A 27,201-nucleotide genomic window follows, 5' to 3' on the forward strand; every position below is an offset into this window, starting at 1 on the left:
GACCCACCTCCACATGACCCACCTCCACATGACCCACCTCCACACATGACCCACCTCCACACCTGACCCACCTCCACATGACTCACCTCCACACATGACCCACCTCCACATGACCCACCTCCACACATGACCAAGTTCCACAGGACCCAGTTCCACCTGACCCAGTTCCACCTGACCCAACTCCACATGACCCACCTCCACATGACCCACCTCCACATGACCTAGTGCCACATGACCCAGCTCCACATGATCAGTGCCACATGGCCCAGCTCCACATGGCCCAGCTCCACATGACCTAGTGCCACATGACTCACCTCCACATGGCCCAGCTCCACATGACCCAGCTCAACATGACCCAGCTCTACATGACTCAGCTCTACATGACCCAGCTCTACATGACCCAGCTCCACATGGCCCAGCTCTACATGACCCAGCTCAACATGACCCAGCTCAACATGACCCAGCTCTACATGACTCAGCTCTACATGACCCAGCTCTACATGACCCAGCTCTACATGACCCAGCTCTACATGACCCAGCTCTACATGACCCAGCTCAACATGACCCAGCTCTACATGACCCAGCTCTACATGACTCAGCTCCACCTGACCCAGTTCCATATGGCTTAGCTCCACATGGCCCAACTCAACGATACAACAAAGTCATGATAGGATATGATCCGTATCACGATACATAGGTCACGATATCACAATACACATATTTTCGTCAAATCGTGTGAGAGACTTCTTACTATAAATATTTCAGGTTCAAAAGGAAAAGATAGCTGTAGTAGAGGTGCGCGGTATTACCAGCATACCGGTATACCATGGTTTTTGTTAGCTGTGGTACGTACTGGTAAACTTCCTTACTATACCGGTACTTCGGCAAATTCCGGAGTCCCTGTAGGTTACGGAAATTTCCAATGATGAATATTACGTTTCTTCATAGTTTAAGTAATATTTTTGATGTACGTGTGTTACAAACAACTAATATATAGTAAAGGACGTCAGATTTAATAAATTTCGATAGAAAGTTATGTTTTATTTAAATTTCCCGTGCAAATCCTGTCTCGAGAGTGAACTGCGTGTCTGCTTGGTAACAAAATGGCGGACTTCGAAGGCTTTTCTCTGTGTGTTCAAATACCATGGTATGTACCGTGGTAACTGAGCAGATACAGCGGTATACCATGATACTGTATTTTTCGTGGTACCCATCACTAAGCTGTAGCCACACATTCGTAGCGGCTATTATTAGTAGTGAAACTGAAACGCTAATTGCAACACATTTTGTGATATGTTGTGACAAAACTCTGAGCTTTTTAAACGAGTAGTAAGTAATTTATGTTAGCAAGTGCAACATCTTGTATCGATACAGAAAGAACCATATCATGTATCGTATCGTCGCTTGAAATCTTACAATGTGCCAGTGCAGCAATGTATCATTTCCGCCTTACAAGGGTTTGTTGCCGTCAACCAGTTTGCGTTAAAGTCGTATGACTAGTTAAGTTCACTCTAATTTTGTGATGGTAAGGTAACCAGATAGGTATTAGAAGAAGAAGAAGAAGTTAGGTATTAGGCCAGGTATGGTAAAAAAAGATTGATATGGAATTAAAACATGAATCAATACATGGTAAGCATATCTTGTATCATATTGTCAGATGGAAATTCCGGATGTATCGATAAATCAGTCTTATTGTCCACCTAGTTATGACTAAGGTGAAAGTAATATTGATGTTTTCATAATTTGCATCCAGACTGCCTCCGACTTCGGTTCCGTCCAGGGCGATGATACTCCGAGAGGCCCAAGGTCAAGGACATCGTCAATCAGCTCTGTCGCCAGTGACAGCTCCTTCTTCACTAATGTCAGCTTCTCACATCCACAATATGTTCCGTCGGACATCGAGAGTGAGATCGAGGAAACCTCTGTGAACCTTGATGCCATTAGCAAGGAGGAACTGTATACTTACGTCAAGAAGTACGAGAGACGAGTGATCAAATACAAGACCAAGTACATGGAGGTTGGTTGTGACGCTAGAGCCACAGCTTGATGAGTTGATCAGTTGTTATTGTCTGATATTGACTGTCAGAAATTAAGTTGACTCTTTCTAAATTTGATAAAATAAATTGCAAGAGATTCCATGGCATAAACCGAAAAACAGATGTGTAAATGTCCGCCTTGATCACCTGTTGATTTATAAATGTCCGTCAATGTTTCAGCTGGCAACTGTGTATAAGGAATCCATGCAGGACAGAGAGAAAGTGAAGGTACCACATCCCATTATAAAGCTGTTGTGAAGTAGCAGTAGTAGCAGCAGTAGCAGTAGCAGTAGCAGCAGTAGTAGTAGTAGTAATAGTAGTAGTAGCTGGCAACTGTGTACAAGGAATCCATGCAGGACAGAGAGAAAGTGAAGGTACCACATCCCATTATAAAGCTGTTGTGAAGTAGCAGTAGTAGCAGCAGTAGCAGTAGCAGTAGCAGCAGTAGTAGTAGTAGTAGTAGTAGTAGCTGGCAACTGTGTACAAGGAATCCATGCAGGACAGAGAGAAAGTGAAGGTACCACATCTCATTATAAAGCTGTTGTGTAGTAGCAGTAATGGCAGCAGTAGTAGTAGTAGTAGTAGTTTGGCCTGATCACTGGTTCTAATACCAGATTCACTGACTGATCCTTGCTTTGTCAGCACAATGAATATGTATGTTTGTTTCTCCATATTGTTTACTTAATACTTACTCATACTTGAAATATGGTATGGGGCCTTCATCTGTCTCACAGGAGAATGGGGTCCTCTCTAAGTATTTGTAAGAGAGTGGTCAGGTGACTTGGTTGATTCCGGATCAATGTTTGCACAGAAAACCCTGGCCACGTCTCAGGACCGAGCGTTCCGACGGATCTCGGAGCTGAAGGAGCAGATACAGCTGGACCAGCTGGCCAAACGGGACCTGGAGCAGAACTACCGACTCCTCCTGGAGGAGAAGGAGGAGTTTATCAAGGTGCTCCAGATGCAGGTATGCTCAAACACACAATACTTGCAGGTATGCTCAAACACTCAATACTTGCAGGTATGCTCAAACACACAATACTTGCAGGTAAGCTCAAACACAATACTAGCAGGTATGCTCAAACACACAATACTTGCAGGTATGCTCAAACACTCAATACTTGCAGGTATGCTCAAACACTCAATACTTGCAGGTATGCTCAAACACTCAATACTTGCAGGTATGCTCAAACACTCAATACTTGCAGGTACGCTCAAACACTCAATACTTGCAGGTATGCTCAAACACACAATACTTGCAGGTATGCTCAAACACTCAATACTTGCAGGTACGCTCAAACACACAATACTTGCAGGTATGCTCAAACACTCAATACTTGCAGGTATGCTCAAACACACAATACTTGCAGGTATGCTCAAACACACAATACTTGCAGGTATGCTCAAACACAATACTTGCAGGTACACTCAAACACTCAATACTTGCAGGTATGCTCAAACACAATACTTGCAGGTATGCTCAAACACACAATACTTGCAGGTATGCTCAAACACACAATACTTGCAGGTAAGCTCAAACACAATACTTGCAGGTACGCTCAAACACACAATACTTGCAGGTACGCTCAAACACACAATACTTGCAGGTATGCTCAAACACAATACTTGCAGGTACGCTCAAATATACAATTCTTGCAGGTACACTCAAACACAATACTTGCAGGTACGCTCAAACACACAATACATGCAGGTACGCTCAAACACACAAATCATGCAGTTACGCTCAAACACAATACTTGCAGGTATGCTCAAACTCAATACTTGCAGGTACGCTCAAACACAATACTTGCAGGTACTCTCAAACATACAATACTTGCAGGTACACTCAAACACAATACTTGCAGGTACGCTCAAACACAATACTTGCAGGTACGCTCAAACACACAATACATGCAGGTACTCTCAAACACACAAATCATGCAGTTATGCTCAAACACAATACTTGCAGGTATGCTCAAACTCAATACTTGCAGGTACGCTCAAACACAATACTTGCAGGTACTCTCAAACATACAATACTTGCAGGTACACTCAAACACAATACTTGCAGGTACGCTCAAACACAATACTTGCAGGTACGCTCAAACACACAAATCATGCAGTTACACTCAAACACAATACTTGCAGGTACTCTCAAACACAATACTTGCAGGTACGCTCAAACATACAATCCTTGCAGGGACGCTCAAACACAATACATGCAAGTACGCTCAAACACAATACTTGCAGATACGCTCAAACACAATACTTGCAGGTATGCTCAAACACACAATACTTGCAGGTACTCTCAAACACAATACTTGCAGGTACTCTCAAACACAATACTTGCAGGTACGCTCAAGCACACAATACTTGCAGCGACGCTCAAACACAATACATGCAGGTACGCTCAAACACAATACTTGAAGGTACGCTCAAACACAATACTTGCAAGTACGCTAAATTATACAATACTTGCAGGTACTCTCGAACACAATACATGCAGGTACACTCAAACAGCACATGCAGGTTTGCTGTGTCACCTGCATCTGACTCCACTCACTCACTCACTCACTCACTCACTCACTCACTCACTCACTCACTCACTCACTCACTCACTCACTCACTCACTCACTCACTCACTCACTCACTCACATGGTTATATTGTCATTTGTCTATTCAATGCATAGCAAAGCTCATTGGCAACCCTCAAACAATTCCTTATTAAATCGACCCATGTTGAAATATATGACAATTTTCGTATGTATTTTATTTTGTATTGTATCCATGTATTTCACTGATATTAGTATAAATTCATGTCAAATTTATGCTGGCTTTGCTACTGCTAAAATGTTAATAATCACTTGTTTCAAATAATTCCCTACTGCATTCAAACAAACAGAAGCATTTTCAACTATTGCAGGTGAAACTGTTGAAGGAAGGCAAGGAGATTCCACCCGAGCTGCAGGAGAAACTCTCCCCGAAGACAAGCGCAGCAGTTGTCCCCCCTGGTTCCCCAGACACACCCGGGGGAACAGATGAAGTGAGCATACTGAAGAAGAAGGTCAGTGGATTTCCCCACTAGTGACTAAGTACAGACTTTGTGGCCCCTGAAGATCCGGGGTAGCATTGGTATTCACATGATTCAGCAAACCATGTTTGTCATAAATAGCTGCCTGGCACCTGCCCATGGCTGGTAACTTTGTATCTTTTCTGTCGGGCTGCAGGAAATTTTGCTCTCCCTGCCCGACTGTCTGGCAGATAGTTTTAAGACTACTGATGTATTCAGTTTTATTATAACTCCTTGCAGATTGTGAGCTTTTTTTCAACTGAATCAAGACATGATTTGTCTCTAAGGTTTTGCTATATTTTAATATTGCTAATGCCTGAATGCAGGCAGGTAACTTTCAAGATGGGCAGGCAACACTTATAGGTCACCTGAGTTTTAAAACTATTTCAGACTTTGCTTGCCATAAGAGGTGACAAACGAGATCGGGTGGTCAGACTTGCTGGCTTGTTTCATACATGTCATTGATCCCAATTGCATAGGTCGATGCTCATGATGTCAATCCCTGGATTGTCTAGTCCAGAGTTGATTATTTACAGACCACCGTCATATGGCAGGAATATTGCTGAGTGTGTTGTAATGACAAACAAACAAACTGACTTGGTATTAGTAAATGTATTGTTCAGGATTACAGTTTACCAGGCACACAATTGATTGATGTAGCATATGTCAGAATTATTTACTTCACCCGTCAAAATACCCCCCTCTGTGGGAATCATTCATTCTTTTACAATAAGTCCTAATGGCCCTTGTAGATGAATCGCCTGGAGGGTTTGCTGACTCGGTGCAAGGAAACCATTAAATCCGGTAAGGAGAAGAACCTGGTCCTGGCCACGGAGAAGGAGGAGCTGGAGAGGAAGATGGATGACTTGCAGAGGGAGAATGAGAGAATCAAGGTCAGTGAACAGTCGCTCGTTTTGGAACTTAGTGTAGTCTTTTCTATGGCCAACCAGACACTTTGTTGCGATACAGTTCAGATGTCTGTAGTTGGGTGGCGATACAAATGATAAACTGACTCTTGAAGCTCTTGAGGTTTACTCCTGTGGATGATTTATCTAGTGCTGCTCAGAGGTGGATATTCAGTCTTAAGTCTGCAGCAAATGATAGTAAAAATTCCAGTGTCAATTCAAAATTTTCCAATTCCTCAGTATTTAAGAAAATAAAAACAGTAAAAAAATTCAATTTTGAACAGTATTACTATTATTTCCAATTTGCCTGCCAAGGGCACTTTGTGGAATCCTGTATATCCTGCTTAACAACTGTTGGCTCAACTTAACATATTTAGTAGATTTATGTCAATTAATAATACAGTGGCTTAAGACAATTTTACAATTTATGTTTAAATGTAAAGTTTTATGACATAATAAGAAAGATTATTCCACTTAATTTTTCACTTAATAATTCTATATCCTCCTAGACATATTCCCCCTTAGCAAGGCTGGTGTTGGATCCACCTTGTTTGTGACGAAACAAGGGTCAAGGTCAGTCTGGGGGTCAAGGTTAGGGATTGGTGTTGGGTCAAGGTCAGGTCAAGTTAGGTTTAGGGTTTTACAGGTTCCGAACTTGTGTCACAGTGATGAATAGCTGTTTCCCTTCCCTAGACTGGTGGAGGAGGCACGCCAGATGTGACGAAGCTGCAGGGTCAGATCAAGCAGGCGCGGAAGCTGATCCAGCAGCTGGAGACCGATCGCGAGCTGGCCATCGCAGAAGTCAAGAAGCAGGTGCATGAGGAGCTAGAGAGGAAGGACGAGGAACTCCGGGAGGTCAAGGGTCAGGCCCAGGTGTGGCAGGTCGAGAACACCAACCTGAAAGAGAAGTCTGAGAGGCTGGAGAAACAAGGTACGTCATTCAGGGATGCTGGAATGACAGTAGTAATTCATACTTTTATGCAAAACAGTTACCATGGTAATTGCATGCCTGAAATGTATCTATGGTAACGCATAAATATGGCGCAGTAGTTAATAAGTACCAGTCAACAGATATTTAAAATCATTTCGATTTTAAAAATTACTGTCTTAAAACTGTTAATCAGGAAACTAAAGTACTCATGGAAATGAAAAAAAACTGTTTTTTCAACCTCAGATCTTAAATTATTGCAGTTAATATACAAAATATGTAAATATTCAAACAACTAAATTAGTACTAATTTGGCCGTGGCACAAATACAGCGTATCAAATGTTTTTATGCCTTTTTACATGTAAAAGTGTGTAAAAATGTGAATAAAACAGACTATTGTGAAACAGGGCATAACCAGGTGTAAGTAGATCAAGGTGACCTATGACACCTTGACGACAGGTGAGAACAGGTGCATAATGCCTATAGTCTGTTTCTGCTATGTCAATTTGGACTTAGTTTTATTTTTGAATGTTGAAAGTGCCGACAAATTACCTCCTGTAAAGTACATTTTGTATTGTTCACTGAGATCAAACTAGCAATTCCAGTCTAGTACTTTTCGAGTTGTTTTGTTATTTCGTATTTACAGCTACGTAACACTTTGAGTCGATTTTCAAATTGAGAAAAACAGTTTTTTTCCATTTCCGTGAGTACTTTAGTGCATCACCATGGCATGTTGGGAGCTGTGTTATGTGATGCACGTCATTGTATCCTGCATATGCACTGACCCTGATGTTACAGTAATCCCCAGTACAGTACAACACGGATATAACAAACCCGGATATAGCGAACAAACGGATACAACGAACTGTAAAAAAATCCCTTAATTATCTCCCATGTAATATCATATAAAATTTACGTATATAAAGAACTCTCTACAGCGAACTAACGGATTCAGCGAACTGATATCTGATCACCGACGAGCCAATCTATCACTAATTACTGACTTGTATAGCGAACTGAGAAATCTCACTCAGTTTCAAGTGTCACTGACAATTGGCTGTACGCAATCAGTGGCAAATCAACCCAATGGCGGCAAATCAATTCAATCAGCGGTGACTGATCAACCTTGTTAAATTTGCATTGTGTTAATCTTACCTGTACATGTAATCTTGTCTGTAAAACAAACATTAAACATATACATTTTACAAGATTGTGTCCAAGTGTCAGTTCACTTGCATATGCTATCATGGCGTGTAACGTGTATTGTGTTTTGTCTTATCCAAGATGGCGGACTTTTCCGAGCGAAAACGTGTATAACGAACAACGGAAATCACTAACTGATTTCTCTGGTCCCTTGTGGTACGATATATCCTTGTTCTACTGTAATTGCAATTTCTTGCAAGAGAGGGCCATCCATGCATTAATTCCTAGTTTACAGTACGTTAATCCTGAACTCTACTGCAGTGCAAGAACAGCTGGACAAATCAAGGGAGATAATCCGGCGGATGAAGGAGGAGAAGGCGCACCTGAAGACGGAGATGCAAGAGAGACTGGAGGCCTCAGAGCAGAGTCTGGAGGAGGAGAAGGAGACGTTGGTCCAGGAGCTGTCCCGGGGAAAGTCTGCCGCCATCTCGCTCATGCAGGTACATCTCACACTGAATGTCTCATAGGTTGGACTGGCTCCCCAGTGACAGCAAAACCACATTATCGGTGGTTCATACCAAGCTCGGGGGCACGGGTGGCCCAGTCGTCTAAGGTGCCGCAATTCGCTGTGCAGAGTTGCGTCCCTTGGGCACGCCAGAAACCTATGATTGTGGGTTTGAATCCCGGTTTGCCCCGATTATGTTTCTAGGTTTGTCAGCACCATACCCGTCCTCGTGGGTTTCACTTCGGGCTTTCCTCCCACATTAAGCTGACACGCCGTGATATGACTGTAATACTGTTAAAAGCGGCGTTAAACACAACTCACTCACTCACTCATACCAAGCTCCTCACAGTGATAGCAGAGCCCTCTATACTATCGCTGCATATTGTGTATTTATGATTAAATAAAGACATATTTATTCGTAAGAATTGATTCAATATGTTTTGATGTTTATACTTCCAGAGACACAAAAAATATTGAACAGTATCATGTCCATGTATTATAATGCCATAGGTCATGTTCTCTTCATAAGGTGCTGTCAATGGCCAGAGACTTTTATGCAATACTCTCATCAATTATTATGTAATCTGTTAACTGTTACTTTCCGTTTGATAATGATAATTGTCATACCTCTATGTCAGAATGATGAGATCTGATTGGTCCACGAAATCTTGATGAAATACAATGTATCCCACCTTGGAGGGGAATAAATTTCCTACTCTGGGTACATGGGGAGTCATGTATCCTGCCTTGGAGGGAAATGAATTTCCTACTCTGGGTACATGGGGAGTCATGTATCCCACCTTGGAGTGGAATAAATGTCCTACTCAGGGTACATGGGGAGTCATGTATCCCACCTTGGAGGGGAATGAATGTCCTACTCAGGGTACATGGGGAGTCATGTATCCCGCCTTGGAGGGGTATGAATGTCCTACTCAGGGTACATGAGGATTTATGTATGCCACCTTGGAGTGGAATAATTATTATTTCCTACTCAGGGTACATGGGGAGTCATGTATCTCACCTTGGAGGGGAATAAATTTCCTACTCAGGGTACATGGGGAGTCATGTATCTCACCTTGGAGGGGAATAAATTTCCTACTCAAGGTACATGGGAAGTCATGTATCCTACCTTGGAGGGGAATAAATTTCCTACTCAGGGTACATGGGGAGTCATGTATCTCACCTTGGAGGGGAATAAATTTCCTACTCAGGGTACATGGGGAGTCATGTATCTCACCTTGGAGGGGAATAAATTTCCTACTCAAGGTACATGGGAAGTCATGTATCCTACCTTGGAGGGGAATAAATTTCCTACTCAGGGTACATGGGGAGTCATGTATCTCACCTTGGAGGGGAATAAATTTCCTCCATCAGGGTATTTTGGATACAGTTTTTATTTAATATTCTTATCAGAAACAAAAAAAAAAGAAATAGCCATGTAAGCCATGAATGTTGTCTGTTGTAGCAAGAGACGGAGAAGGTGATGCACGAGAAGATCGAGGCCAGTGTGGGAGAGAGAGACGGCATCTGGCAACTCAAGATGGCTGACCAAGAGAAGGCCCACCAGGAGGTGCTGGAGGCCAAGGTCAGTGTGGGCTGATCGTGTTGCGATATATTCAACTAGACTACTTGCACAAAGGGGGCATGGTCCATGGTACTGCAAATAAGCCTTTTAGTGGTTCCTTTAATCTGAGGATTGTTATTTGAAGTCTTTGATTGACCAATCAGAACATGGTAGGATTTAGGAGATATATTTACTATGTTATTGGGGGAGCGGTCGGGTAGCTAGTGGTTAAATTGTTCGTTCGTCATGGCAAAGACCCGGGTTCAAATCCCCAAATGGGTGCAATGTGTGAAACCAAAAGTAATTTCTTGAGCCTATTCTAAAGATTCTTCCTGTAGTTTGGTGAGGTGAAATAGGGTTTAACGTTTCCAAGATTATTGCACTTATTAACGAGGTGCATGCAAGTGTGTGTGTGTGGCTGCTTGTACTAGTCCGGACTGATGCCGATTTATAGTGCTAGCTCACTGAGAAACCATGCTGCAGTTTAACATGAATACCCCACTCAGACACGGTATACTGACTCTGAGCCGACCAGTCCTTGTTTTATCCCCTTAATGCTGAGCACCAGACAAGGTAACAACAAGTACGTCTTTTGGTATGACGCGGCCAGGGTTCGAACATTATTATTATAATTCTACTCACCTCTGTCTGTGGTTCCCAATTCCCCATGCTGGATGTTTGATGTGACTAAACTGATGGCTGCAGGAAATAGTGTTGTTGGTGTTGCAGGAGAGGGAGAAGGAGCTAGCGGTGACACAGCTGCAGGAGGAGTTACGGCGGAGGCTGGATGAGAAGGAGGAGGAGATGCGCCTGGCAGTGGAGGAGCGAGAGCTGCAGAAGATGGCCTCCGTCTCCGAGATTGACACTCAGAAAGACCAGCTGCACCTCCAGATCGACAGACTTAACTCAGTGAGTGTAATAGTCAATGTGGTCAGTGTTTGACTGAACTCAGTGAGTGTATGACTCAACATGACCAGTGTTTGACTTAACTCAGTGAGTGTATGACTCAACTTGATAAGTGTTTGACTTAACTCGGTGAGCATGTGGCCCAACTTGGTGAGTGTTTGACTTAACTTGGTGAGTGTTTGACTTAACTTAGTGAGTGTTTGACTTAACTTGATATGTGTTTGACTTAACCCGGTGAGCGTGTGGCTCAACTTGGTCAGTGTTTGACATGAGTCAATGTTCGAGTTGATTCAGTAAATGTTTGACTCAACTTGTGTTTTAGTGTTTTACTTTGCTGTGTGAGTTTCAAACTCAACTTGGTCAGCGTTTAACTTTAACTCAGTCTTTGACTTTATTCAGTGATTGTTTGACTTGACTTGGTCAGTGTTTTACTCAACTGTGAGTGTTTTCTAATTGGTATGAATGTATGAATCGACTTGGTGACTGTTACTTATTACCGTGAATGTTTTTCACAACATGGCAAGTCTATAACTTGACTCAGTCATTGTTTGAAACGACTTGGTGAGTGCCACTTAAACTTGGGAGTGTTTGACTGTCCTCTGTGAGTGTTTGACTTGACTCATTGAGTGTCTGATTTGTTTGACTCAGTGGGTGAGTCTGTGAGTGTGACCCAACTCGGCCAGATTTTGAATTGACTCAAAGGATGTATGCTAGGGCTGGGACGATATCGATACAACAACTGTGCGATCCGATACGTATCACGATAACTTGTTCACAATCCGATACGTATCACGATACTTGTACGTGCTCTTATCTGTGTAAGCCATCTTTTTCATAGACAGGATAGTCAAATAACTGGCACACTGATGATTTACAGTTGGCAGTGTCAAGTATGACGCATCAGATTTACTTTTTCACTACTAATTTTCACTACTAATTAGTGTTAAGTGTAACAGCCATTAAAGTAAAACATTTCAGGTATGAATCAATATTTTGTACCTAGTGTGCGACTATTGGGAAGTAACATATCACGATTCACCGATGCATCGGTGCACCACTAATGGTGGCAATAGATTGGTGTAACTTTATTAGTTCTATAGTTTCTGAAACATACTGACTGTAAATGACCTTACCTTCTTGCCACTCGTCCAAGAGTTTCCTCATGCAGTGGCAGTAATCCCATGTCTCTGTGTAGGAGAAGATCGAGCTGGAGAACCAGGTGAGCAAGCTCCAGGATGACATGGCAACCGCTGCAGCCAACTTCACCCAGCAGATGGAGGAGATGACGAGCAAACATAATCAGGTACTGCAGTCACACACCTGTCAGGTAAAGTCACACAATTCTAATGGGTAAAGTCACACATCTATCTGGTAATGGCACACAATCCTATCCGATAAAGTCATACAGTTTTATTGAGTAAAGTCACACAGTTCTATCGGATAAGGTCACACAATTATATCAGGTGAATTGACACACCTTTGTCAATAATCAGTAACCATAATGTCAGACTCCATATGACCTCACCTCAATCTTCATGTCCTTGCAGGCCCTGGCAGGCTCGAATACAGAGCTGGAGTCTTACTACCAGGCCCAGCTGCAGGCCGTGAAGGGGCAGCAGCAACAACTGCTCCAAGACAAGAAGACCGAGCTGGAGTCGCTCGAGCAAGACCTGAAGGAGGTCAAGGCCGCCATGGAGGAGAAGGAGTGTGAGCTGGAGGGTCGGACCGGCGACTACGAGAAACAGATCGCCAAGCTGCAGACTGACCTTGCAGAGAAGGAGGAGGAGAATGTGAAAGTTAAGAAAGAACTGGAGAATGTCCGACTTGAGTTTGAGGACGTAAGGACATCATTGACACAACAGATATCCAATTTGCAATCCACGGTTGATGGCTTGGAGTTGTGTAAGAAGGAGCTTGAAGAGAGCAGTGTGAAGTTAAAGGATGAGTTTGATTCTTTTAGGACAGAGAGTGAGAATCATGTGGAGGAGCTGACATCACAGAGAGAGAAGCTTGAAATTCAGCAAGCTCAGTTGGTGGAAAAGTGTCAGCAGATGAGTTCAGACCAAGTTGACTTTTCAAAATCTTTAGATGAGAAGGCATCTTTGGCTGAAACAGAGAAAGCAGACTTGTTGAATCAGATCGAGAGTAAAAATCAGGAACTTGCAAGTTTGCTACATCAAATAGAGGCACTGCAGAATGAGAAAGGACAGGTGGTTGAAGATTTCAAGCAGAAACTGGATGCATCCGAGTCAGAAAAGCAGCAGACATCTGACGCTGTTACAGCTTCTCTGTCTCAGCTGCAAACAGTGGAGAATCGGGTTCGGGAGTTGGAGGAGGAGGTGGCGACGAAGGGGGAACAGTTGAAACAGCTAGAAGCTGACAAGGAGTTGATCCTTCTGGAACGAAGTGACATCGAGGCTCGAGGTTCCGAGAAGGATGTGTACATCGGGCAGCTGAAGGAGACGGTGAAGTCCCTGGAGGAATGCCAAGCTGATATCGAGAGGGAGAAATCAAACATGGAAGAAAAACTGACGTCACTAGAGTCTGTTTTGGATGAACTGGGTAAAGCGAAAACTGAGCTGACAGAAAAGTTGGAGGAGAGTAAACAGACGTTTAGTCAACAGGCTTTGCAGGAGAAGGAAACCTTAGAGGAAAGGATTGCTGCACTAGAGAAGGATCTCAGTGAATATGTCCAGAAGTCAGTAGACTATGAGAAAACATTAAGTTCAAAGGATGATGAGATTCTAGCACTGAGAACAGTCATTGATGACAACACAGGATTTATTAAATCTTTAGAAGGGAAGCAAGAACAAACAGAACAGATTCTTCTCAAGAAGGATGAAGAAATAAAGGCTGTGGAAGGAAAGCTTGCTCAGACTGCAGAGAAGTTCAGTCAGCTGAGATCTGAGGCGAAGGGGAAGATCAAGGAGTTGAAGGAGACAGCGGAACAGACGAAACAGAAACATCAGGAGGAGAACGCCCAGAAGCAGAAGGACTGGGAGGAGAAGGTGAACATGATGAACATCGACAAGACAAACATGGAGAAGCAGTACACCAACCAGATCCAGTCCTTGGAACAGAGGCTGACTGCGGAAAAAGAGAACATGCAGAAGCTGGAGGACGGCTTCCGGAAACAGTTCGAGGAGAAACAGGCCAAGTTCAAGGAGACCATGGGTAAGATCAAGGAGAGGTTTGAGGAGAAGCTGAAGGAGAAGGATGGGGAAGTTGAGGCCAAGATCCAGGAGCTCACCCAGCAGAAGGAACTCGGGATGGAAGACGTTACCAAGAGTCTTGAGGTCATGCGTGAACAGCAGCTCCGGGACCAAGCAGAGCGACACCAAGCTGCAATTCAGGAAGTAGTAGAGGAGTGGAAGTGGAAACTTCAAAATGTTCAGGATGAATTTGATACAAAATTTCAAAGGAATTCAGAGGAGAATGAGCAGAAGAAAAGTGAAATTGAATCCATACATTCCTCCAAACTGACAGAAATGTCACAGTCATTTGAGGCACAGGTGAAGTCCCTTCAAGAAGAGATTGAGAGGTATAGGACAGAACTTGCTGATCTCAAATCAGACAGAGATGAAAAGATGCAAGAGTTGGTGGAGTTAAGGCAACAATTGAGTGAGCAGGATACCAAGATTAGCGATCTCGTGTCAGCTCTGGAGACAGAGAAACAGTCAAGCCAAAGTGTGTGTGAATCAACTGTGAGTGAATATTCAGGGAAGGTTGGTCAGATGGAATCTGTGATTAGTGAACTCAATGAGAAACTATCTGAGGTTCAGGAAAAACATACACAGGAACTTCAAGAGAAGGATGTGCAGCTACAAGACCACCAAGGGCGGTTAACACAGCTCCAGACAGAGAACTCTTCAATGGAGGAGATGCTTAAAGCTCTGAATGAAACTGCGCAGAGTAAAGATGACCAAATACAGTCTTTGAGCGAAGAATGTGAATCTCTGAAGTCTGGGCAGACTCAAGTTCAGGAAGTTAAAGTACAGTTATCAGAATTAGAGAATAATTTTAAGAACTTGCAACAGGACAAGGCATCACAGGAATCAGCAGGCGAACTTCTGAAGGAGGAACATACAAGGATCGTGCAAGGTTATGAAAGTCGGATTTCTGAAATGGTTGCAAATGATGGTGAACTACAAACAAGATTAAAAGAACTCAATGGCAAAGTGTCTAGTACAGAGGAGAGGTTGCAAGAATGTATTCAGAGTTATGAGAGTCAGCTTGAGGAGTATCGCGGAAAGTTAGAGCGACAGGAAGTTGCTGTTAAAGAGGAGGTAACTCTTCTGAAGCAACAGTTGCATGATGCACAGAACAATGCACAGTTGACTTCAGCAGAGTTGCAGACATCTCTGCAGCAAAAAGTGCAGGAGAATGAAGAGAGGTTTGTTGATCAGGCAGCTAAACATCGAGAGGAGATGGAAAAGGTGGAGACATCATGGCAGGATAAGATGAAGGAGATTAAGCAGAAATATGTGACAAAACTCAAGGAGATTCAGGGAGGAAACAAGGAAAAGATTGTTGAGCTGGAGGACAAGTTGAAGAAAGAGGTCCATAGTAAGGAAGAAGTATCTTCCGAGTTGTCTCATGCAAACACACGTCTGCTGCAACTTCAGGAAGCTGGAGGGACTTCTAGGGATACCATTGTTGATCTGGAACAAAAACTGGATGAAATGACAAGGACTTTGAATGATAAGGAAAATGACCTTGAAACAGTGAGGCAGAGTTTATTGTCGACAGAGAACCGGGTTCAGGAACTGGAGTCTGAGAAGGATCAACTGAGCCAAGAAATCTCCCAGGTTACTTCATCTCTGCAGGTAAAAGATGAAGAGATGATGAAACTAAGGAGAGACTTGGAGGAGAAAGAGAACCTTGTGAAAGAAATAGAACAAAGTCAACAGTCTTCCAGTGAGGAACTAAGTCAAACAGTTCTGGAAAAGCAGAAATGTATTTCAGAGAAAGAATTAGTGATACAGACTCTTGAAGATTCTCTGAAGCAGGGTGAGGCCAGGGTGGCCGACCTTGAGGCAGAGAATCAGCAGCTGAAGCAAAGTGTGTCAGACTTGGAACAGAAATGTTCTGAGTTGATTTCCACATTAGAGACTTTACGACAGAGTGAACAAGCCACAGGGGAGGCTGAGGCTAAGTTGAATGAAAGTTTGTTGGAGCGAGAACGATTAAAAGAAGAGAGTGACAAGCAGATGAAGGAATTGACAGACAAACACAGTGAAGAAATCAAACAGTTCAGCTCAAGACAAGACACAGAAAATAATACCAAAGTTTCAGAATACAAGAAAAAAGCTGAAGCTTACTTGGCTCAGATGAAAAAGCAGATGATTGATGAGAGGGAAGAATTAGCGGCCAGAGCTAAAGAAAAAATATCGTCTTTACAAACTGTGATTGAAAATTTGAAAATAAGTCTTGATGAAGAAAAGTCTGAGAAACAAAAGGCTTCAAAAGAGTTTACACAGCAGACGGAACAATTAGAATCCTCCCATCTCAAAGTAGTGCAAGAAAAAGATAAGGAAATTGAAGAAACTATTCAAAAACTTGAAATGTCAGATAAAATGAAAAGTGATTTGATGACAAATATTGAACAGTTAAACACTGAAAATAACACACTGAGTGACAAAATGTCTGCAACTTTGAAAGAAAAGGGTGAAATGAAAACTGAACTTGAAGGTCAAATCAAAAAGTTGGAATCACAAATCAAGAAACTGGAAAAGAAGTTACAGCTGTTAAGAAAAGAGAAAGAGGAAGAGATTGATTCAATGACAAAGTTACATGAACATGAGATGGAGAAGATGGAAAAGGATAAAGTTGAAGATCGAAGGTCTACTGAGGAAGATCATGCTGTGAAGATCAAACAGCTGGTTAGAGAGTTCAACACCAAGTTAGCTGAAAAAGAGAATCTATTTGAAGAAACATTGAATGAAGCTGTCAGTAAGTTTGTACATGTTGGTAGATCTCAAGGTTCATACTTTTGGAGTTTTTTCACACCTCTTTTTCACAAGATTCAAAAAAGCTTCTCTGGCAACATGAAATGCATGATATGTAAAACACTGCTCCAAGCTGCATTTGGCCATCTTCCCGAGACAAAGGAGTTAACTGACTTTTAAAAGTCCAGTTTCCACCCTTGCCGAACTCGGCTGGTATTATGGAGTTATATTTTTGCTGGACTAACGAGTCTATGCATAGGCCAATCAAAATCCAGTTCGTAAACTGTCATGCAGATTTCGGCCAACTCGTTGTCAACAGATATTTTCCTAATATTTTCATGTTTTTAATCAAGGTGCTCACGTGATTTGATGCACTTCACGATTTAAGAACCGTTTTATCACAAAATAGATCTTGATTATCGATCAGATCGTCTTGATTGGGTGCCGCCATTTTGTTTGAAGCAAATTCAAGTGATACGAGAGATGGAATCTGATTGGTCCATAGGTGAGGCATAGAAGGGACATACATAACTCGTAATAGCCACTGGTGGCGCTATGATCGAGCCCAGTAATTCAAGCCTAGTTCGGCAAGGGTGGAAACTGGACTTTTGTTGTCAGTTAGCTCACTTGCCTCATGAAGATGCATTAGACTCCAGTTGTAGGTAACAGACACTAAATGGGAAGAAATTCACTCCTTCTTTGGTATCCAAAGGAATCTTTGAAAATTCTGCTTTTGTGTTTATTATTTATGGCTGCATAACTTGAGTCCTATCTTGAAAGTGAGTCCTATTTGTCTTCATTATTCATAACGTTTGTGGCCATAGCAAGACCAACACCAAGGATCTTAATCCTACCCTGGATGTGAATCCTACCCAGGATCTAAGTCCTATCTTGGATGTGAGTCACACCTTGGATCCGAGTCCTACCTTGGATGTGAGTCCTACCAAGGATCTTGTCCTTTCTTGGATGTGAGTCACACCTTGGATCTAAGTCCTATCTTGGATGTGAGTCACACCTTGGATCTGAGTCCTACCTTGGATGTGAGTCACACCTTGGATCTGAGTCCTATCTTGGATGTGAGTCACACCTTGGATCTAAGTCCTATCTTGGATGTGAGCCACACCTTGGATCTGAGTCCTATCTTGGATGTGAGTCACACCTTGGATCTGAGTCCTACCTTGGATGTGAGTCACACCTTGGATCTGAGTCCTATCTTGGATGTGAGTCACACCTTGGATCTAAGTCCTATCTTGGATGTGAGTCACACCTTGGATCTAAGTCCTATCTAGAGAGGTGAGTCCTACCCAGGACCTAAGTCCTATCTTGGATGTGAGTCCTAACCAGGATCTAAAACCTTTCTTAGATGTGAGTCACACCTTGGATCTAAGTCCTATCTTGGATGTGAGTCACACCTTGGATCTGAGTCCTACCTTGGATGTGAGTCACACCTTGGATCTGAGTCCTATCTTGGATGTGAGTCACACCTTGGATCTAAGTCCTATCTTGGATGTGAGTCACACCTTGGATCTTAGTCCTCTCTTGGATGGGAGTCACACCTTGGATCTAAGTCCTATCTTGGATGTGAGTCCTACCCAGGACCTAAGTCCTATCTTGGATGTGAGTCCTAACCAGGGTCTAAGTCCTTTCTTGGATGTGAGTCACACCTTGGATCTAAGTCCTATCTTGGATGTGAGTCACATCTTGGATCTAAGTCCTACCTTGGATGTGAGTCACACCTTGAATCTAAGTCCTATCTTGGATGTGAGTCCTAACCAGGACCTAAGTCCTATCTTGGATGTGAGTCACACCTTGGATCTAAGTCCTATCTTGGACGTGAGTCACACCTTGGATCTAAGTCCTATCTTGGATGTGAGTCACACCTTGGATCTGAGTCCTACCTTGGATGTGAGTCCTACCAAGGATCTTAGTCCTTCCTTGTATGTGAGTCACACCTTGGATCTAAGTCCTATCTTGGATGTGAGTCCTACCAAGGATCTTAGTCCTTTCTTGGATGTGAGTCACACCTTGGATCTAAGTCCTGTCTTGGAGGTGAGTCACACCTTGGATCTGAGTCTTACCATGAACAAGAGTCCTATCATATTTACTTGTCCAACTAGTAATAACATTTTTGAACACACCCTACACATAGCCTACAAATATACATACCTCAAGTTTCCTTTAGCATGAGACCAACTGACGCGAGCTAACAAAGAAGTGCAAATGTGTATCATTCCTACCTATTAGGCCAAATGCCAGTGTATTGCGTCACTAGCAGTGAGAGGGTGAGGTGTGTTTCAGACAAGAGTCACAGGGGAGAGCAGCAGATCGTCCACGAGCATCACGAGCAGGTGGAGGAGCTGTACAAGGATCTACATGAGGCTCAGGAGAGATCGGAGCAGATGCAGCAGGATCATGAGGAGGCTCTGCAGGTACTGTGCTCAGTTGGGTCACCATTGGTCAGGGTGTCACTGTCAGTGTCGCATCTTAACCATCACCGTTGGTCAGGGTGTCACTGTCAGTGTCGCATCTTGACCATCACCGTTGGTCAGGGTGTCACTGTCAGTGTCGCATCTTAACCATCACCGTTGGTCAGGGTGTCACTGTCAGTGTCGCATCTTAACCATCACCGTTGGTCAGGGTGTCACTGTCAGTGTCGCATCTTAACCATCACCGTTGGTCAGGGTGTCACTGTCAGTGTCGCATCTTAACCATCACCGTTGGTCAGGGTGTCACTGTCAGTGTCGCATCTTAACCATCACCGTTGGTCAGGGTGTCACTGTCAGTGTCGCATCTTGACCATCACATTGTGGCAATTTTGCTGGACCTTGTCAGTATGTAAATCTGAGGACAAGGATCAGTATGAGAGCTTTTAATATTTACCTCAATTCCTAATGTGCAGCGACATTCCTTTGATGAAGTCATACAGTGCTTTGGCATTACTCAACAAGGTTACAATGTAGTGACGTCATAGTTTAAAGATTGTGTGTGGTGCTACTCTCTTTAACTTTTGCCGTCTGTGATGCTGTGTTGTGAAACTACTTGCCGTGAAGATCTGGAGTAGAATAGATCTTCAGCAACCCATGCTTGCCATAAAAGGTGATTGTGCTTGTCGTAAGAGGCGACTAAAGGGATCAGGTGGTCAGGCTTGCTGACATGGTTGATGCATGTTATCGTATCCCAAAAGGATCGATGCTCATGATATCTGTCACTTGATTGTCTGGTCTAGATTCAATTATTTACAGACCACTGTCATAGCTGGAATATTGCTAACTGTGACGTTAAACATCAAACAAACAAATGTTAAACTACTTCTGATATATATGACAGTTCGAGTTGCTGAGAAACAACAAAGTCATACCAGCAGACATCCTTAAATCTTTTATGATTATACTTCAGATATAACCTCTCTATCTTCAACCATCTTTTGCAAAACTCTCAATGCTGCCCTTGGCCTATTACTTTTTTCATTGAAGCATTTTTAAAGCAGAGCACCATGCTCGAGAAGATTAACATCATTTTCGGTTTCTGAGACACCTCTAAAGGCATGAAAGTTTGTGAAGTATTGTTGTGTCTTCAGACTGTGAACCTGCAATTTGTCTCTGTAGGAACGTGAAAGACAGATGACTGAGCAGTTGACTACCCTTCAGTCAGAGTTATCTGCCCTAAAGCAACAACACCAGGTGGAGCTGTCTGAAATGGAAGAGAGGCTAAGAAAGTCACATGATAAGACTCTTCAAGACCGTGAAACATTCCATAAAGAGGAAGTCTCAGCTTTGACCCGAGAATGGAACCACGAGAGAAAGGTAGGGGAGGTGACTCTTGTACGAGTTACAATACACCCACTTATATGTTCTCTCTCCCTTTCCTTGCTGCTAGGACCTCCAAAACATTTCCTTGTGATGTGAGAGTGGAATTTTGTCTTTTGGCAAGCTAGATCCCAAGCAAGATGGCGAGCTAGATGGCGAGCTAGATCCCAGCGACATCATGGCTCCCACTTGATGTAACACGCATTGCCTGAATGTAGGTTGTCGTAGATTGTGTTCTAGGAAACAATTTTATGTTGTACGTAAGTTGTCTTGTTGATGGATGAATCCTTACGTAGATATTTCTGAAACATCAACCTGTGACGATTTGTTGCCATTTGTATGAAAATAGCAGTAAATTTTGATTTTACTATCAAAATATGATATCTCATATCAAAACCTTCAGCTCATAATAATCTGAATTATTGTGAAAACTTAAGATTTTTCCAATCAGGAATCAGATTTTACACTGTTTCAGAGTTTAAGGGTTGTCAATTCTAGATGTTGGATATGTTTGATTATATCAGTGAAAGGAGGTTGTGTTAAACCTTTGGCATCTTATATGCTTAGAGTTAGTGGTAGGTCAATACACCAATGCATCGGTGGATCACGATTTCTAGCTTCTCGATACAAGTTTAGATCAAAGTTGCACACTAAGTTAAAAATATCGATTCTGACCTTGAATGTTTGCTTTAATTACTGTTCCACTAAACACTAATCAGTAGTGCAAGTAAATAGTGAAAACATAAATATTTTCATTTGTTGTGCCATACTTGACACTGCCAACTGTAAATCATCACTGTGCCAGGTATTTGGCCATCCTGTCTATGAAAAATATAAGTTACACGCCACAGATAAGAGCACATGCAAGTATCGTGATACGTATTGGATCGTGAGTAAGGTATCGTGATACGTATCAGATCTCACAGTTGGTGTATCGTCCCAGCCCTGTTCTGAGTATCTAGAAGCTTGTAATGCTATACTGTTTTCCCACAGTGAGTGTGGCAGTGTTCATGTTCGAGTAGAAGCAGTGTGTGTAGGTGCTGTTGTATACACTATGTTGTAGTGCACAGATTGGAATAATATTACAACCAGAAGTTGGTTTCCATTTGAAGAAGTGAAAAAAAAAATAATGTAATGATCCACTCATTGTCTCAATCAACACTGACCGCCTCTGTTGTCTAGCGTCATACCATACGCTAAAAGATGGTACTTGTTTTTACCCTGCGGAGCGCTCAGCATGAAGGGTCTAAAACAAGGACTGGTTGGCTCCGAGTCAGTATACTGTGTCTGAGTCTGGTATGGTTTCTCAGTGGGCTAGCACTATAAAATCGGCATTATTTTGGACTAGTACAAGCATCCACACACATGCGTTCATACACATCGCTATTAGAGTGCAGTAATCTTGGACGCAACGTTAAACCCCATTTCACATCACCTCACCTCACCTTAAGGGGATTCCAGGTAAGAATATAGGTCCTCCCAAATCAATACTTGTCATAAGAGCCACCAAAATGGATCGATTGTCACACACAGTGACTTGGTTGATTGCATTTCATTGATGCTCATAATATCAATCACTGGATTGTCGGGTTGATAGTCTGGTCCTGACTCGATTATTACAGCTGTCATATAGCTGGAATATTGCTGAGTGCCGGGTTATTCAACAAACAAACTTTATTCAACACAGTGGGGTGATCAACATGTCATGATCCCCCACAATGTCATGATCAAGATCATCCATCATCCTGTTGCTCCGAGTTAGTACACCCCATCAAGCAGAGAACAATGTATTCATTTGCTGTAGAAGTTAGAACAAGCTGCATTGTATCACACTCTTATCAAAATCAGCATCATATAGCTCTCGTTTCATTTCTGTATATGCATGACAGCAGTTGCAAGCAAATTTCGCCCAATCCTGTCATCACTATCAACCTTTATCCAATTATTTATGTCTATGGAAATCTCATTGACTAAATCATAAATCTAATGAAGTTTATTACAGCTCAAAACCTTCCATCAATCAAAGAACAAACTTTCATGAAATTGTAAATGCAGTTTATTGCAGTCTCACCTATAATTTTTTAATCTGCTACCTTGAACTTCTATTTTGGAATCAGTTAAAAGTGTTGAAACAGATCAGATGTTTTTGGTCTCAATTAAGTGGATATTGGTATTATTGGATGCTTAAAACATCTCGGTGAGCAGGGCCCAGTATCTTCAGCCTGGAGTCGTCCAGTACAAGTCTCGGTTACATGAAGGGCGTTGGAGTAGTCTCATGGTTAAAGCTATGGGGACAATGTGTGGAGCCCATTTCTGGGGTCCCCCGCCATGATATTGCTGGAATAATGCTAAAAGCGGCGTAAAACCACACACGAACAATCGAAGGAACGAGGAATAAAACAATGAGTTAATGCATGACTCAACTCTGGATTCTCACCAGCCCGAATCTAACAGAATGTTTTATATTAACTGTGATTGTTTGTCAGGATGATTTCTGTGGCAGTGTAGTAAGTCTCATGCCCTGGAGAATGTTTTGTGCTCCGATATTTGTTTTGTTGTTGTCCTATTACTAGCGTTGTGTTTGTTGCTTTCTAGTCTGACCGTCAACTCGCACCGTTCGATCCCATGGCACAACCACAGGTACTTTATTTTATAATTTATACATCAATTTATTTACCATCTCATTGTTTTGTTTTCATCATTTTATTCAGCAAATGTCCGTTCATCATTCATTTCTGCCTGTTGAACTTGTTGACAATATTGCTTAGCCAGATGAACATGTTTACGAGGTGAGACTTTTTTTTTTCATTTGGTTTACAAATTACTGACCAAAAATGAATGAGAGGTTGGGTTGATATATACTGAAAAGCACTTTCTTTGTTTTATACTGTCTAATTTTAATGTTCAAATTCAATACACAAAAAATGTGTGTACATGTAGCGGGGCGTGGAGTCATCTCACAGATGACATCCTTACCTTGTCAGCTTGCTGACACGGTTAACCTCTTCGGTCATGTGGACAAGGCGTCTGACCTCTGATCAGAAGGTCCATGGTTTGAATCCCATCACGGGACTCAGAAATGTTATGGCTGCTACATACGGTATCGATGGCATCGTGTTATAGGTTAAAGGAAGAGACAAGTCTAACAATGAACACATTGCAGCAGGGCCCACTTGCACAAAGCGATCTTTAGCGCTAAGATCATCTTAACTCCTATAACTTCTTTGATAGGCATTTAGAAGTTGGAGTACTAAGTAAGGATAAGAAATTTATGGATGAACAACTTCTTTATTACAATTAAGAGCGACGTTTCGGTGTAGGTTAAACATTGCCTCCTACGTGAATATATACTTCCTTACTGCACTCTGTAAATCATTTGCTTGATAACGGTGTTAGAACCTACACCAAAACGTCGATCTTAAATGTAATAAAGAATTTGTTCATCCATAAATTTCTTATCCTTACTTAACTCCTATACATTAACATAGGCTTAAGATAGTCTTAGCGCTAAGATTGTTTTTTGCAAGTGGGCCCTGATATCCGATAACTATTTAAGACCAAAACATTTAATCTGAAATTTTATATGTACAGTGGAATCTGTTCCATTTGGACCGGTGAAAAGCTCTGGTTTACACAGTGTCAGGTTTACAAAGTGTACAAAGATTTGGACTGAAGACAAAACAAAATGCAAAGATCATTCATCTTTATTCATAGGCACATTGTACATGAAATATTGACATGGGCTGGCATTAAATACACATTAAAACATTCCATACTTGCAAAAGTCATTGAAAACGGACTGCAAATGTTTCTGAAGATTGTTTTTTAAAGTTATGTCCTCAGTCACAGTTTCGAGGTGAGGTACCGGTAAGTGGTTCACTTACGAGCTGTGTTTACCGTTACTTATTGACATGCTCAAAACACTGAGTTAATCAAATTAAAATGAGTTTCTCATTAACAGGAGAGTAAATTTAAATTATCTTAGTGGGCAACAAAGTATTAAGATCCGTGGGATTACATGCAGGAATAGCATTGTTCTTTTAGCTCACAATGACTCAGCTTACTTCATACTGAGAGGGGGGCACGGGTGGCCCAATCGTCTAAGCTGCTGCGATTCGCTGTGCAGAGTTGTGCCCCTTGGGCATGTCAGAAACCTACGATTGTGGGTTCGAATCCCGGTTCGCCCCGATTATGTTTCTAGGTTTGTCAGCACCATACCCGTGCTCGTGGGTTTCACCGAAATGGTAAACGTCTGAGACCTGCATCACTTCGGGCTTTCCTCCCACATTAAGCTGACACGCCGCGATATAACTGGAATACTGTTAAAAGCGGAGTTAAACTCAACTCACTCACTCACTCATGCTCAGAGAACATCCAATCTGGTCCTGTCAGATTTAGACAACTTCTTTTCAATAGTAAATTGTTGGTAGGAACGTAATTTTAGTCCAAAGTCTGCAGTGTAAAGAGTCTGAATGAGAGAGTTGTAGGTCAGTTTGAGTAATGATATTTTATTAAGGAACTTGAGAGGACCAGAGAAAAAGACCGATTTGAACCAGAGAAAGAGTCCGATTTGGACAAATTCCACTGTACTTTTTTTCCCAACTGACGAAGATTTTCACTAAAAATATAATCTGTAAACCAGGAAATGAAAAATGTCTTTTGTACATGGATCTGTTTGACATGACTAAACATGCTTGAGAGTGACTTTCTAAATATTCTGGTTGTTTTTACCTGTGATTAATTTAGTATGACAGTGAGACCACTAACCACTTAGCATGAGTCATCCAAATACTTACTGAATATGACATTTCTCAAAAGTGTAATCAATATTTCAAGTGTTTTTGACGAGTTGCATGTGTTCATGTCGTCATGTTTGCTCCTGGCTGGTTTCTCCACACCCTGTCCTCCATGCATCAGTATCATGTACAATAGAAGCTCATCCAGCAGGAGATCCTCGACTGTCCCCCGACATATATAGGCCAGGCGGTGATGATACCGTGGACCATGGACATTGCTTCCTGGTGGCACATGGATGTTACGGGCATCAGTGGCCAGGGATCCGTCCCAACTGATGGATGTGTGGCTTTCCCATTGGGGACCGACCATTTAAGATTTGGGGGAGTTGGGGCTGGGATTTTATATTGATATCAGATATTTCTTTCCACTACAGCTACAAAACCAGGTTTTTGTTATTTTTGTTATCAAGTGTTTCAACTGTCTTAAGAGTTTAAAAAAATTCAAGAATTTTCAGGGGCATTTTTTCAACTGTCTGAAAAATTAAAAAAAACGAAGAATTTTCGGGGGCAATTTTTTTTTTGGAGGGGGGGGGGGGGGGGGGGGGGGGGGGGAGACGGGGATAAATCCCAGGACACCTCACCACCCCTCAGTCCGCAGCATGCCATGACATGGTTGAATGGGTGTACCGTAGTTGTGAAGTGACCTGTAGAATATCTCTATCTTGGTTTCAAATAGTGCCTAACGCTTATTCATTTGGGCGACCATTCTGTCCAAAAAATACATCACTTGAAATAGTAAGCAATAATAGTCAAATGTTACAAATAAGTATTAAATATTTCCAATAGAGATAAAAATAGAAAACAAATAGATGCCATATAAAAGAAAAAAACAATGTGTACTAAGGAACGTCTCTGCACACCAAACACTTTAGTTTCTTTATTAGACCATGTGCCTTCACTGACCATGGAGGGCGGCACGGTAGGCCCATTTGTTAAAGGCACTGCAATTCGCTGTGGAGAGTTGCGTTCCTTGGGCACGCCAGAAACCTATGATTGTGGGTTCCTATCCCGATTCAACTCTTTTTTATATCTGGGTTTATCAGCACCATTCCCGTGCTCATGGGTTTCGCCAAAGTGGTAAACGTCTAAGACCTGCATCACTTCTGGCTTTCCTCCCACATCAAGCTGACACACTGTGATAAGCAGCATTAAACCCAAATTTATTTACTCACTCCTGACCATAGACAACTATTGGTAGATTTATGGAGGTAATGAGTTTCACATTTTAGGCTGTTTTCTGTCAGTATGAATTTCATTGAAAAGCACTTTAGCATGTTTCATCAAGTCAGCATGCTAATTAGAAGATAAACATACTGTGTTTCAATGTAGAGCTGGGTTACCTGTAGGTTATCCATGGTAAATTGAATTTGGAACAGAACACATAGCTGTTTCAATCAGAGGGGGTTTATTGTGATTTGACATTTCTGATTGACCAATCAAAATCAAATATTTTCCAAATTCATAGCAGAATAAGTCTTATGCTTGCCTCCTTTACCTCCATGGCTCTTTTCACAGCTTGCTTCTCTACTTCAGCTTTTTAACTATAATTGCATGTTATATTTTCATTAAAAAATTTCATATACTAATTTCTTC

The 27,201-nt window shown here is 42.1% G+C and overlaps 1 protein-coding gene across 3 annotated transcripts in view; it reads left to right on the top strand.

Annotated features, from left to right (window-relative positions):
- The window catches only part of LOC139464868 (golgin subfamily A member 4-like), a 47,423-nt gene that overhangs the window by 6,964 nt on the left and 13,258 nt on the right, over nt 1-27,201 (top strand). For 2 of the 3 annotated variants that reach the window (XM_071246426.1, XM_071246425.1), the window contains exons 3-16: nt 1,754-2,017; nt 2,217-2,264; nt 2,848-3,003; nt 4,960-5,100; nt 5,859-5,999; nt 6,705-6,942; nt 8,405-8,583; nt 10,054-10,173; nt 10,882-11,061; nt 12,254-12,361; nt 12,606-17,010; nt 19,305-19,435; nt 20,612-20,809; nt 23,408-23,452. In XM_071246426.1, coding sequence (XP_071102527.1) covers nt 1,754-2,017; nt 2,217-2,264; nt 2,848-3,003; nt 4,960-5,100; nt 5,859-5,999; nt 6,705-6,942; nt 8,405-8,583; nt 10,054-10,173; nt 10,882-11,061; nt 12,254-12,361; nt 12,606-17,010; nt 19,305-19,435; nt 20,612-20,809; nt 23,408-23,452 — 6,354 coding nt within the window. Of the gene's footprint in view, nt 1-1,753; nt 2,018-2,216; nt 2,265-2,494; nt 2,554-2,847; nt 3,004-4,959; nt 5,101-5,858; nt 6,000-6,704; nt 6,943-8,404; nt 8,584-10,053; nt 10,174-10,881; nt 11,062-12,253; nt 12,362-12,605; nt 17,011-19,304; nt 19,436-20,611; nt 20,810-23,407; nt 23,453-27,201 lie in introns of those variants that run through there. The other variant, XM_071246427.1, reaches the window with a different exon arrangement.

This window comes from Haliotis cracherodii, unplaced genomic scaffold (assembly GCF_022045235.1).
Source record: "Haliotis cracherodii isolate W230 unplaced genomic scaffold, xgHalCrac1.p SCAF_17, whole genome shotgun sequence".
NCBI lineage: Eukaryota > Metazoa > Mollusca > Gastropoda > Lepetellida > Haliotidae > Haliotis > Haliotis cracherodii.